The 12826-nt window shown below is 31.1% G+C and overlaps 2 protein-coding genes across 2 annotated transcripts; both read right to left on the reverse strand.

Moving 5' to 3' along the window:
- Positions 1–73: 73 nt before the first annotated feature.
- LOC105792246 (probable indole-3-acetic acid-amido synthetase GH3.6) lies at positions 74–2440 on the reverse strand. The gene is made up of 3 exons (XM_012620727.2): positions 1932–2440; positions 1732–1839; positions 74–1628 (listed from the first exon to the last, which is right to left on the reverse strand). The coding sequence occupies exons 1-3, from the start codon at positions 2243–2245 to the stop codon at positions 302–304; spliced, it is 1749 nt and encodes a 582-aa protein (XP_012476181.1). The 5' UTR covers positions 2246–2440; the 3' UTR covers positions 74–301.
- Positions 2441–4246: 1806 nt separating this feature from the next.
- LOC105792247 (uncharacterized) lies at positions 4247–10590 on the reverse strand. The gene is made up of 4 exons (XM_012620729.2): positions 9494–10590; positions 5805–6012; positions 4923–5052; positions 4247–4836 (listed from the first exon to the last, which is right to left on the reverse strand). The coding sequence occupies exons 1-4, from the start codon at positions 10357–10359 to the stop codon at positions 4568–4570; spliced, it is 1473 nt and encodes a 490-aa protein (XP_012476183.1). The 5' UTR covers positions 10360–10590; the 3' UTR covers positions 4247–4567.
- Between the last annotated feature and the right edge of the window lie 2236 nt (positions 10591–12826).

Consider the following 12826-nt stretch of genomic DNA (forward strand, 5'->3'; position numbering starts at 1 on the left):
ATAACTTCAAGAGATATAAGGATCCAGATCAACATATCAATAAATAAATGGAACAAGAGAAAGAAGACACAAATGAAGCAACTATCGCTCTGTTTAGATTATAAATATGATAGTAGTTTACATATGATTCCAGTTATAGCTTGGCATTTCAATGCTCACAAGTATTTAGGAACTGATAAAATAAGACAAATTCTGTTTCTCAAAGCACATTGATAAGTCCATTGAAGACCAACCTTCAATTATTCCTGTAAGTATCAAAGGGCTGCAAGCCATTAAGTATATAGAGATTCTTAAGCTAAGCTTATATAGTCACAATAACATTTTCTTCCAAAACGTCAACAATGCTAGGGTTTCTTATAATCTTAGGTGGCTTATATTGACTAGCTGGTGTTCCATTCTCTATTGCTAGTTTTAGTAACCTATCAAAGCTACCACATTTCAAAACTGATAGTGATAAAGGGCTTATCTCACCTTTGTTCCTCTGCACCTTATAAATACTTCCTAAACTGTCTTCGAGATCTGAACAACATTTTCTAAGGTTTGATTCCTGCAACTTGTCCTGCAAAATCATATCACATTCTTTAGCTTCAATAAAGATCTTCAGTCTCTTAGGACTTGAACCGAAGTCAACGGAACTCGTAAACTCCACAATCTCTATTGCCATACCCATAGTATTTCTCAGTACAAGTTGAAAATTTTCCATGGCAGCCATCAGATCTCCCTCAGTCACTATCTCATATGAAGTTTTAGGAGCTCGCATCACAAACTCCAGCAAGGGAGATGAGTTGTAGAAACCAACAACTCTTACAATGTCACCTAGGCGATATCTATAAAACCCTCTATATGTAGTCACAACTACTTCATACATCTTCCCTACTTCAACACCACAAACATCCACAGTTTCTTCACCAACAACATTGTTCTCAGCTAAATCAAATGGAAGGAACTCAAAATATGCAGCGGTTGGAAGCATAACAAATCTAGTCAAATCAGGTGGTTGCTTGATATCCAAGTTAATGGCCACGCAACACTCTGATGCAAAGTAATCCCCACCTACCAGAGGTACCTCCCCTGCATAGTACTTAAGCTTGGAATAGTACTGCTTCATACTCCCAGTCGTGACACTTCTAATATATCGAACATTTGGCCATAATTTATTCAAAATCCCACCCCAATCCTTCTTTTCAAAAATCAATCTAATTCTATTTGACAAATCTGGTTGTGGTCCACCAAGAACCTCAACAACAGAATCCCTCATTCGAACATCATTAATCACCGAACACAGGAACCCTTTTTCGATATCATCACATAGTTGCTTCCACTTGGATTCTAAGACCCTCATAGCTTTAATCAAACCTATGGCATATGGGACATGAATAGCATCAATAGAATCAGAATTTCTAAGACCACAGAGAAGGTGACAGTACATTTGGTGCTCAACATTTGATCCAAGAATCACTTCCATGGGGCTGCTGAGAGACATAAACAGAGAGCGATTCGGATTACTACTACCATGCAAAGGGAATGAAGAAGCTGCCATTACCTTGAAACCCCCTTTCGTGGTTGTAATGCTATCGGCATATATAAATACTAGTCTCTTATTCACTTCAGGCCTTGGAGGAAAAAACCTAAAAATTGAAAAAAAAAAATTCATCGAATTAACAAATGTCTTTGAATTGAAACGAAGATCAAATCATAATTCACTTATTTAAATTTGGAAAAGAAAATTACTTCCGAAGAACAGCGGCGCTTCCTTGATGAGCTATATGCGACGCCCCTTTTGAAAGCGTTGAATCAAAGTAAGGTATCAATTTAGGCTTCATTGAACTCGTTCCAGAACTACTCAAAAACAAAGAAGATTAAAAAGTCAAACATACTGAAATTTTTGTTGACCTCGAAAAGAAATAAGTAGAGTAGAGTAGATCAGTTACCTGTAAAAGAAGCAAACGAGAGGATCAACGGACAAGAGGTGGCGAGGATCGTGATCATCGTCACTGGTGCACTTGTCTCCGTCGGCTAATTGATTGATGTAATCAGCGTAGTCATCGTAGCAAGATAACGGCACGGAGCGTCTAAAAGTGGCGGCGTCGATCGGGAGGTTGTGATCTCCGGCATCGGGGAGGTGGCGTTGGAGATAACGCACGCCGCGTTGGTGTTGGAGGATGGAGCGTAGAGTCTCGGCCTGATGACGAGAGAAATCCTTCGTTGATTCCTCTAGTTGCTTCAACAACGCGTCGTCTGTCATCTTAAAGTGAGGCTAGTGGTACAGTTGATAACCGGGTTCACTTACTGGACAATTTGGTGGTGGAGGTGGCGATGGTAGCGGAAGACGATAGCGGTAGAGACAGGCGGGTCGTTTAAAAAAATAAAAAAAAGAGAGCAGGGATTTTCACACGTGTTATGACTTTTGAAATTTTGGTACGAAGAAAATGAAAGAAAGATGCATTTGGATTTCTTCAATTTTGGACAGCTAGATTTTAGCTTTAGTCAAAATGGATTCGGGTATTAAAATAATTAAAAAATACTGTAGAGGAATAAAAAATTATTTTAAGATATTTAATTAATATAATAAAAACATAATCAGATATTTTAAAATTTATCTAAATATATTATTAAAATAAATTATTTCTCAATTAAACTTTCCATACCTTTAATTTTTTTAAAATAATAAAATTAATAAACATTTTAAAATAATTAATTTATAATTTAAAAATAATTTTAAATACTGTACTAGATTAATAAAATTAAATAAAATTAAGCCTTTACAATTTTAATTATATATTAAAACAAGATATTTTAAATATATATATTACTATAGCAAGTTTTTAAGCAATTATGGTAATTCTCCTAAAAAAAGTTTAAATTGTTTAAAGATAGAATTCAATCCTTCAAAAATAGAAAACTATTTTATTTATTTATTTTAAATACTGTTTACAAAATTGATTTTTCTAACATAATAAAAAATATATTAGATAGATGGCTTTAAGAATATACTGTTTTAAATGAAAAAATGATTTAATTTCTTTACCATATTATATTTATAATATAAATAAATCTTAAAACAAAATGATTTAATATATTTTAATTAATACATATAATTAACATATATAGCATTTTAGACTATTATGATAAAGATACTAGGTCGGTTCGAAAATTTACATATATAACAAGTACAATTATATCGATAAATTCAACGGTTGAATTGTTAAAATATTAATCGTACAAAAAGATGAAAAATATTGTAAGTGAATCCCTTCTCTTATTTTAAATATAACATTATTTTTCAATATTTAACTGACTTCACTGATCAAAAGTCGATTAACATCAAAGTCCATCAATCGATTTTTGAAAAAAAATGGTTAATTAAATTAAATGAAAAGTTAACTTAATCAAGCGAAAATTTTGATTGCAATTAGACCTGATCACAGGCTAGGCCATGCCGATGTCAAATTTTAGACTCGAGCCCAACCTGACCCAAAAAATAGACCTAAAACTTTGCCCAAGTTCGACCTAGATAAAAAATGCTAAATCTAAGCCTAACCTAACATGCATTAAAATTTTTATATAATTTTTTATATAAAATAAAATTTAAAAATATAATATATCAAATACACTAAAAACATTAAAATAAATATTTCTCAATAAATTGAAAATATATTTAAAAAATTTTATAGTTAAATAACACTAAAATAGTTGCAACTTATCAAACAAATGCCTCTAAAATAGTAGCAAAATTAACAATAAAATAAGAGTTATACAATATCCAAATAATAATAATAATATAGTAACAATATAATAGTAAAATGATAGCAAAACAACAGAAAAATGGCAACAAACAGCAATAGAAAAAAATTTAGGCCAATTAAGGTTGGACCGAGCTCGGACCAAAAATATTATCGAGGCCTGGCCCATTTAAAAAACGAGTCTTATTTTTTGTCCAAACTCATTTTTTAAGCTTATAGTTTTGCTCAAGCCCTCTCACTTTTTGAACAAGCCTTCAGGTCTGGACAGATAACCCAACCCATGATCATATCTAATTGCAATAACAAAAATATTTATTATTAAAATTTAATTTGTTTTCCTTTAAAGAACTATGTACATTACACATATAAATCCCAAACCAAATATAACCCAATAAAAATATCATGGGAACTCCTGTACTGATAGTCAAATTGCATTTTGTCCCCTTTACTTAAAAAATAGACAAATTAGTCACTATACATTAGATCAAAGCGCAAATTGATCATTTCAATTAAAAATTCCATCAATTTTTGCTGTAAAAAACTGATCTTTGTACATTAGCATGAGGTACCCATGACATGTCACGTGTCACAGTCTAGTTATTTTGTCAACCAGACCAATTTTTAATAATACAAATTGATGATATTTAACAGAAATGACCAATTTGCTCTTTAATATAATGTACAGGGATTAGTTTGCCCATTTTCTAAATAGAATGGACAAAATGCAATCTGACTCCTAGTAGAAGAACCTACATGATAGTTTTACCAATATGACCCTATAGTTTCTATTTCAAAATTATTTAAAGCAAAGTATAAATTTCCCGTCATGTATGTGTTTTCCATATGCTTTTTGATGGAGAACTGTCTGCTGTAATCTTCACGACTCTCTGTTTCGGTTGTTGCCGTCGCTTCCGGCTGCCATTTTCTATGACATTTTCATCTGTTTTTACTACGTCGACTTTCACTATGTGATGATCTGAAGTCCCTTTTGAAGACAATACCGAATACGAACCCGGAACGAATTTGTACGACGAATTCGGAGATGCTAGTATGTAATCAACCCGAGTACCGTACTTGCATGTCCCTTGCACACCTGCAAGCATAGAAAAAAAATAAAACCATGCTCGCATGACATTCAGTGAGAATTTTAATCAAACAGTTGGTGGGGTTATTTTTTACTTTGTCCTTTAGCAATCACGACGACGGGCTCACATTCCCCTGAGAAATCCTTGGCATCAGTGTACTGTTTATTCTTCAGGTATTTCATTACTTCAACCTTTGGTGTTGGTTTACCAATTTCTTCATAGTACTGTAAAATATAATGTACATTTATCGTAAAATATAATGTACATTTATCGATACGTTGCTTTCGGAATTGGGAATTAAAATAGGTAAATTACACTAGTAGTCACTTAACTATGAAAATTTAACAATATAGCCATCCAATTATGAAAAGTTACAAAAGTTTTAACCAACTATTCAATTTTATCTTTTTGGTCACCAACGGTGATAGCTTTTAAATTTGGCATAATAACAACTTTAACCTCAACATTCACAAATTATGTCAATTTAGTCATGAATCTAAAATATTTAATCCTCAACATTTACACATTGTGCAATTTGTTATTTTTGTTGCAATTTTGCTTTTCTTTGTGAAATTGAAGTTTAATTTTAAAAGAATTGAGAAAAAAATCAAAATTATTATCTTGGATTTTCGAGTATTATCAATTTTTTATATTTTCAATCAAATTTAGTTGATAAATTTATTTTTTAGCTTATTAGGTGAAAGAGAGAAAAGAAGAAGAAGCAAAACTACAAAAAGACTGAATTATAAAATGTGTAAATGTTGAGGGTTAGATTTTTTAAATTAAGACTAAATCGACACAATGTATAAACATTGAGGGTTAAAATGGTTATTATATCAATTTTAAAAGCTACCATCAACCGACGAGAAAAAAAAAGACAGAATTGTAGTGAAGTGATAAAAAAAATTACTAATATTTAGGTGACTACTAGTATGGTGTACAGATTAAAGTATAACGGGGCTCCATGAATATTTACCTTAACAATGTCAGTCCATCTCTCTGTGGAGTAATCTGTTTCCTCCAAGGAATTGAGGCCTCCAGCTAAAATGTGTGGACCATCGTCGGATTGAATTATTGCGTTTATCTGTTTCATGCGCCAGTTCTCGTCGAGATGATCGAGCTGAGTGCAGTGGAAGTCGATTTCACCTGTTTGGGGCACATCAATGGTTGCTTTTAGGACATTCCTGTCGTCAATTATTCCAAGGGAATCATTAGCACTAGTTTTTAGTTCCTTCACTAATAGATACATCAAGACCCAAACTAGAAACTCAAATATGATTTATTCATAAAAAAAAAATCAATAATTTGAATCTCCCCAACTAGAAATGATTCAAAAATAATTTGAATTGAGTGTTAAACTTAAATAACTAAATTCGAAATGATCTGAGTGTCAAACTCGAATGATAAAACTAAAATTACTTAGATTCAAAAAATTCGACTGACAAAACCAAATTATCTAAATAAAAAAAAAGTTAAACCCAAAATAACCAAACTGATGTTATGAACTCGAAATTACTCAAAAATTTTAAATTCCAAAATGATTATCCAAATTGACACGACCTAAAACCACTCTATTTCGTTCAATTGACATGTCTAGTTTAATGTCATGCTTTGACATTCTTCCCCAATAATTAGAAAAAGCTAGCCACCCATTAGGTAATAAGTTAATGTAATTTTTGGCCCTTGAATCTGACAAGTAAATCCATACATGAGTCAAAGTTGGACAAATTTTTTTGCACCTAGGATCAATGAATTCAATTTAAATAGTAAAAATATTAGTTAAAATTTAGTTTTAATTATAAAAATATATTTTATTAATTTTTGAACAATAAAACAAGCTTTTTAGAATTTTTTTGGAACTAAGCCTTGATTTGTCAACCCGACCCATGGACACCTCTTTTAGCAACTAATTGTACCTATTTTTATCCACTTTCATACCTAAACTTGAAACAAATTCAATTTTGGTACTTAAACTTAAATACTTAAATATATGATAACGTGACAATTTTAAATTGTGCCATATTATCAAATTAGACAATTAAAGATGCAATCTAAGATGGACTACAAAGGCATTGCAATAACTATTAGTAAAGAAATTTCCATCATGTATTATCTTGCTTGCAAGCTTTTTGAAGAAAGATGGATAAATTGTAGTGTTTCATTAATTCATCTAAATATAGATATGCCAGCAATACATTTTACCTAACTCTTAATTTGATATACATTCAAATCATGATTTCGTTTTCCATTGAAACAAACAGAAAATAGAAGTTGGAAAAAGCTTGTAGCACTATCTTTTTCTCCAGTTTAAGTAATGTTAACAACTATCATTCACTATTCATCATTCTCACAATTCTATAATTTCCCCACACATAGCTAAACTATTGGTTTGGTTAAATGCTATTTTCTTTACTAACTTTACCCACAAAGTCCACATAACCATTGATGTTGAGTGTCTATTTTTTTTTTTAAATATTCATATTGGTATGAGGATATGTCACTCAAAAATAAGTTGACAAAGGGTGAGGAGTGACTAGAGTGAAATCAGAAAATTTTTCTAGTTAAACTAAAATTTTATAAAATTTAGAGGATCAAAAATAAAATTTTACATTTTAAAGGGATCGGCTCTATGATCCCCTCCATTAGGGGTCGCATCTAGGTGTGATGATTTTTTACTTACACCCAACCGTTAAAAAAGGATAATCCTTGACTCTTACTTTACTCGTCTTAGATTATGACAAACACTATGAATGAAAAAAAACTTAGGTAAAAGATATATTTATAAAAAAGCTTATATTAAAACTTTTCGTTAAAATAATTAAGTTAGAAGTTTTGAAGATGATATATCTTTATGTTCAAATCCCATTACAGTAATATTTAAAAATACCTTTATATTAAAATTTATTACTTTTAATTTGATATATGTTTGACTCGTAACATCAACTTATTAAAACCTTAAATAATAGATATATTACAAAATCTTATAATAAAAAACCTAATTAAAATATATAAATTAGTTAAAAAGTTATTAAGTCTTATAAAAAGTTTTTAAAATTCAATTAAAAAATATAAAATTAGTTATAAAGTAAATGAGGGGTATTTTGAGTAGGTCAAAATTCAATCTCAACTTAAACCCAAAAAATTTAATTAAAAACAACCCACTAAGTTCACTTTTTTCAAAAGGCTTCCAAATACATATATGCATTCGACGCTCTCGAACCCAACTAACGTAGGGTTACTATTACTTGCAGTGATAAGACTTCAATTATTGGAAGATAGGTAGGAAAGTTAGCCCCAATGAGAAAACAAAGAACAAAAAAAGTAGAAAATTCTGGGAAAAGAAAAGGAAAAATAGGTTGGAACTGCAAAACAATGTGGTAATTTTCTTATAAATTTTTTCCCTTTTGGGTAAATGGGAAAATATCAGAAAAAAAAATAAATTAGTGTATAAAAGATGAAGAAAGTGGGTGCAAGTCCTTTTATTCTGTCAAAACAATATACAGCTGTTTATGAAAGATAATTGTTTGGAAGTTTTTACTTTAAAATTATTTGATTCTTGATTTGGCAGAGTTCAAGGTACCATTCTTGACTAAAATGATTTGGATGTCGGTTAGTTTTGTATAAGTCAATTTAAATAGAATTATTTTTTTTATTTTAAAATTTCGAGTTTAGGTTAATTTAGACTTTGAATTGTTTCGAGTTTTAATTATTTTTGGGTTAAAGTTGGGTAATATTGTTTATGATTAATTTAGGTACTAATCAAACTAAAATTTCAAGTTTGAATCAAGATTCACAATAAATGATATTTTGTTAAAGATTTCGAACTAAAAAAGAAGTCTACAAAGTGTTATTGTCCTCGATGGTTTGTCTCCCTACTCGATCAAGAACTAAAGTGCTTGAAGAATCGACCTCTTTTAACCCATGTGGTAGTATACTTGCCCAACAATGCCCCATAGATTATAAAGTATAGGTCTAAATCCAACCAATGGTGAGTGAGACATTCTTATTATGTGAACCCACCACCGATGTTTCTTCAAGCACTCGAGTTTGGGGGACAAACTCTCTCGAATAATACTAAATGTGCTAAGAGTCCGTCAATCCCGAACAAACAACACTTCTTTTAAAAAAATTTAAAATACCTCAACATGCTTAAAATATTAGGCTAAATGCTCAATTTAGGTCCCAAACTTTTAGGAATTTCTCACGTAAAGACTAAATCTTTCAAAATCATCATATAATAACCCAACCTTTACAAAAGTGATCAAATAAAGGTTTTTCACCTAATTCAACTCAATTTATAGTAAAAATTAAGTGGATGTTAGACTTGTCCAAGAGTCGAGTAGTCCGCCCAATCCGATAGGCTTGGATCAAGTATTTTTAAAATTTAAAATATTTTTTAAATACTTTATTAACTTTGAATAGTAAAACGAGTTTTTTTAGCAAGTCGACCTGAAAGCAGAAGTTTGAAATTCGAGACTTTCAAAAAGAATTTGATACTTATTTAATTATTTTGAAATATTTAACTCTTATGCGAACAACTCTAAAAAAATTCAACCAACTTAAATATTTAACTATTCCTTAAATACTATTCAAAGGGTGAATAAAAAAAATAAAATAAAAATTGAAAACATTTAAAGACGGTGAAGTAAAAGAAAAATTACTCACCTGAAATCTGCGTCATCAAAGATCTTCTGCACTTTCCACCGCTTAATCGGCCACTTCGAAAGCACGGCGTTGCCGTACTCCGGCGCCCAACTCTCGGCAAACACGTAGTTCATCCCCAGAGCAGCTGCTAAATCCGACAAAGGTCTCATCCCTTTCTCTTCCTCCGCTTTCACATCTTGCAAACCCAATATATCTGCGTCCAATTCTTTCAACACTTCCAACACCGTTTTCCTACTTCTATAACCTTCCCAATCATCGACCCAGTTCCCCAAATCCGTCGAAAAACTCACCGGAGCTTTACAACGACGGCGACCACCACCCTCCTTTTCATTTTCTGAGAAGCTCAATTGCCGGTTCCTCAGCAACGAAATCTCATTATCCGGTAAATTAATCGACACCCTCAGCTTAGATTTCACGAATTTTTGTTGTTTCGTGAGATTATCGTTTTCGTTCATGGAATTTGGGTGTAAGGGGGATTGTTTTAGTATACCCTTTGGCCGGTGATCGTTTGTAGACTTTGTAAAATCTTCATTATCGTAGTCAAAACTCGAAGATTTATCTGGTTTTGGCATTGCAGGTGCCATTGAAAACAGGGCGGCATTGAAAGTCGCTATACGAATTGGCCTCGCCGACGCCGAGTTTAAAACACCCGATTCGCGATTTTGGTGAATTTGCGAACCCCCATTCACGATCGTATCATCGTGAGGTTTGGTGTAGACTTTAATGACGATTTTGGAATTTGAACGGCAACGAACCGGCCATCGGAGACGAGGGAAAAGGCCTTTGATTCTTTTGTTGAGGATTTTGAGCATAGTGGAGAAATGGGTTTTGAACAAAATGGGTTCTAAAGCTGTTGATGATTGCATGAGCAATTGAAAACAGGGAAAAAACAACGATGATGAAGTGAAATGGAAATTGAAAGCTATTTTTGTAGAGTTAGAACACTGGTTAGAGGTGTAAGAGAGGAAGGAGTGTTGCTGGAAAGGGTTTGGTGACACCTTGGTAAACACAAAGAAAGGGTTGAATTTTTTGAAGATTCTAAAGTTTAATAAGTGATGTTGGGATCTCAAAATCAATTCAACTTCTTAAACTAAGAATTTATGGTCTAACTGATGGGATATAGATAGGATTATTTGTGAATCAGTAAAAAATCGATAATTGACTCAATCAAACTAAGAATTAATTATTTTATTTATTAAAAAATTAAATTTTGAAGAATATAAATTTGACGAAAGATGTTGGAAAGGCAATGAAAATTTGTGGGAAAAAGCTAACAACTCCAACTAATATGCATTTAATTATTGATACTAAGTCTTTAATTAAGATTCTTATCCTGCGTACAAACTTCCCATGCAGTTTCCTTAGTGGAGCCTCCTATATTTGAACTCATCCATCAAGTATTGCCAAATGACTTGCTTTCATATCCAAACAAGATTGAGTTGGTGTGGGCTGTGGGGTTAGATTTGTTGATTTCCTCCAAAACTCAATTCCATAAGAAAAAAACCATTGAAATTTAAAGTAATTTAAATCTAAAAACAAACTTAAAATGATTCAAGCCTTAAGTAATGTGCCAATACAGGAGGATGTGGGTTCTTCGAGTACTTTAAAGCACATTTTCCTCTTATTTATGGGTTCAGAGAGCTATGAGTAGTTCTAAGCCTGGTTAAAATAACTTAAATAAAAACTATTAAATAGTTCAATGTCTCTTTTGTGACTTTTTGAAGTTGAGTGATCAAAACGTAAACATATTAACAGTTTAATTAGTTTACATAAAAAGAAGTTTCCATTTTCGGGTCCAAAGAACAGCTTGTCAAGATCAAAGGAAAATTAAATTTGGCTTAATAGAGAATCTTGGGTTTTAGAGTTTTTTTGGCTTAGAATTTCAGTGTGTTCATATTTACAAGCTTAAATTGTGTGTATCTTTAAATGATTTGTTTTCAAAGGTAAAATTTTATTATTAGTCCCTATATTATATGCAAGTTTTGAATTTTTTATTTTATTATAATTTGGTTAATTTTTGTTTTCGAACTTTTGAATTTTGAAATTTTAAAAATCTACTATTAATCTTGTACTATGCGTAATTTGTGGGTTTAGTCCTTACTATTTAGTTTGATTATTTTAGTCATTATTCAAACAATAGTCATCAATCTCATTAACTAAAATAACATGCTTTTTATGAGTATTAAACGGAAACAACAAGATAACATGGTATTACACATGTGAGAATATGTTTTATCGTGTGATTTAAAAATAATAAATTTAATACCCGTTAAATTCAGATTTAGTGCATGTACCACCCGTAAGTTGTTGATTCAGTCCCTGTATTTTAATTTGATCATTTTTAATCCTATAGTTTTTTTAATTTTTAATTTTTTTATTTTTGGCCAAACAATAGTTGTTACATTCATTAGGTTATGCGATTTCCAAAACTTGACGCAACAAGCATATTATTACATATGTAATGTCATGTTAACTTGTTGTTTCCGTATATTACTCTCAGAAAAGCAAGTTCATGGATTTAACCATTGTCATTTTAATCTAACACTGAAATATTAAGATCGAAAAGTATATGACTAAAAATGATTCAAACGGAGACCATGAACTAAATCTACAGTTTTACATACATAAAAGGACTAATAGCAAGATTTAACCAATTAGATTTAAAAGACTAAAATTTCAAAATTCTAAAATTGTCAAAAAAATTTGACCATTTAACACTTACTAATTAAGTCATGACTGAAATTTTAAATGTCAAAAAATACATGAAATAAAAATAATGCGCATAGATCTCATTCACCATTGATAAATAATGACACGACATATTTTCATTAAATTAAACAAAAAAAAATATAAAGAATTTATAAATAAATACTAATAATTTTATTTAAACGTATTTAAAAGATTTATTTATAGTGAATTCAGGTAGCAATAGTAGAATCATGGTAGGTCCCAGGAAAGAGTGGCCTGCATCGCCGAAGTGTGAAGAGGGGACAAAAGGGCATCCACTAAAAGTATGGTCATAAAAAAATTAAATAAATATGGGGTTGGGTGGAAAATGATTTGTATTTAAAACAATATTAAATATGTGGGTCTACTTCCGATTTGCTTTTTCAAGGAAGATTCCACAAGCTTCAGTTTTGTAATTTTTGTTTCTTTAATTTATAAATTACAGAGAGATAGAAGTAGAGTGATGGTGCCTTGATGATCAACACCACCAAGATTTCTTGCAAATTTCATGGTTTTGGTGTGATATTGTGGCCGTTAGAGATGTAAAAAATGTTTTCTTTTTCTTTTTCTCCAAAAGTTGACTTCATGAAACGGAAATAAATGTTT

This window comes from Gossypium raimondii, chromosome 8, assembly GCF_025698545.1.
Source record: "Gossypium raimondii isolate GPD5lz chromosome 8, ASM2569854v1, whole genome shotgun sequence".
NCBI classification, from domain to species: domain Eukaryota; kingdom Viridiplantae; phylum Streptophyta; class Magnoliopsida; order Malvales; family Malvaceae; genus Gossypium; species Gossypium raimondii.

Coding starts and splice junctions, on each gene's coding strand:
- LOC105792246 (XM_012620727.2), bottom strand. CDS start 2,245: ATGACAGACGACGCGTTGTTGAAGCAACTAGAGGAATCAACGAAGGAT. Junction 1,840..1,931: donor CTCGTTTGCTTCTTTTACAG/GTAACTGATCTA, acceptor GTTTTTGAGTAG/TTCTGGAACGAGTTCAATGA. Junction 1,629..1,731: donor AGCGCCGCTGTTCTTCGGAA/GTAATTTTCTTT, acceptor TTCAATTTTTAG/GTTTTTTCCTCCAAGGCCTG.
- LOC105792247 (XM_012620729.2), bottom strand. CDS start 10,359: ATGCAATCATCAACAGCTTTAGAACCCATTTTGTTCAAAACCCATTTC. Junction 5,053..5,804: donor GATGGACTGACATTGTTAAG/GTAAATATTCAT, acceptor TATATTTTACAG/TACTATGAAGAAATTGGTAA. Junction 4,837..4,922: donor CGTGATTGCTAAAGGACAAA/GTAAAAAATAAC, acceptor CTATGCTTGCAG/GTGTGCAAGGGACATGCAAG.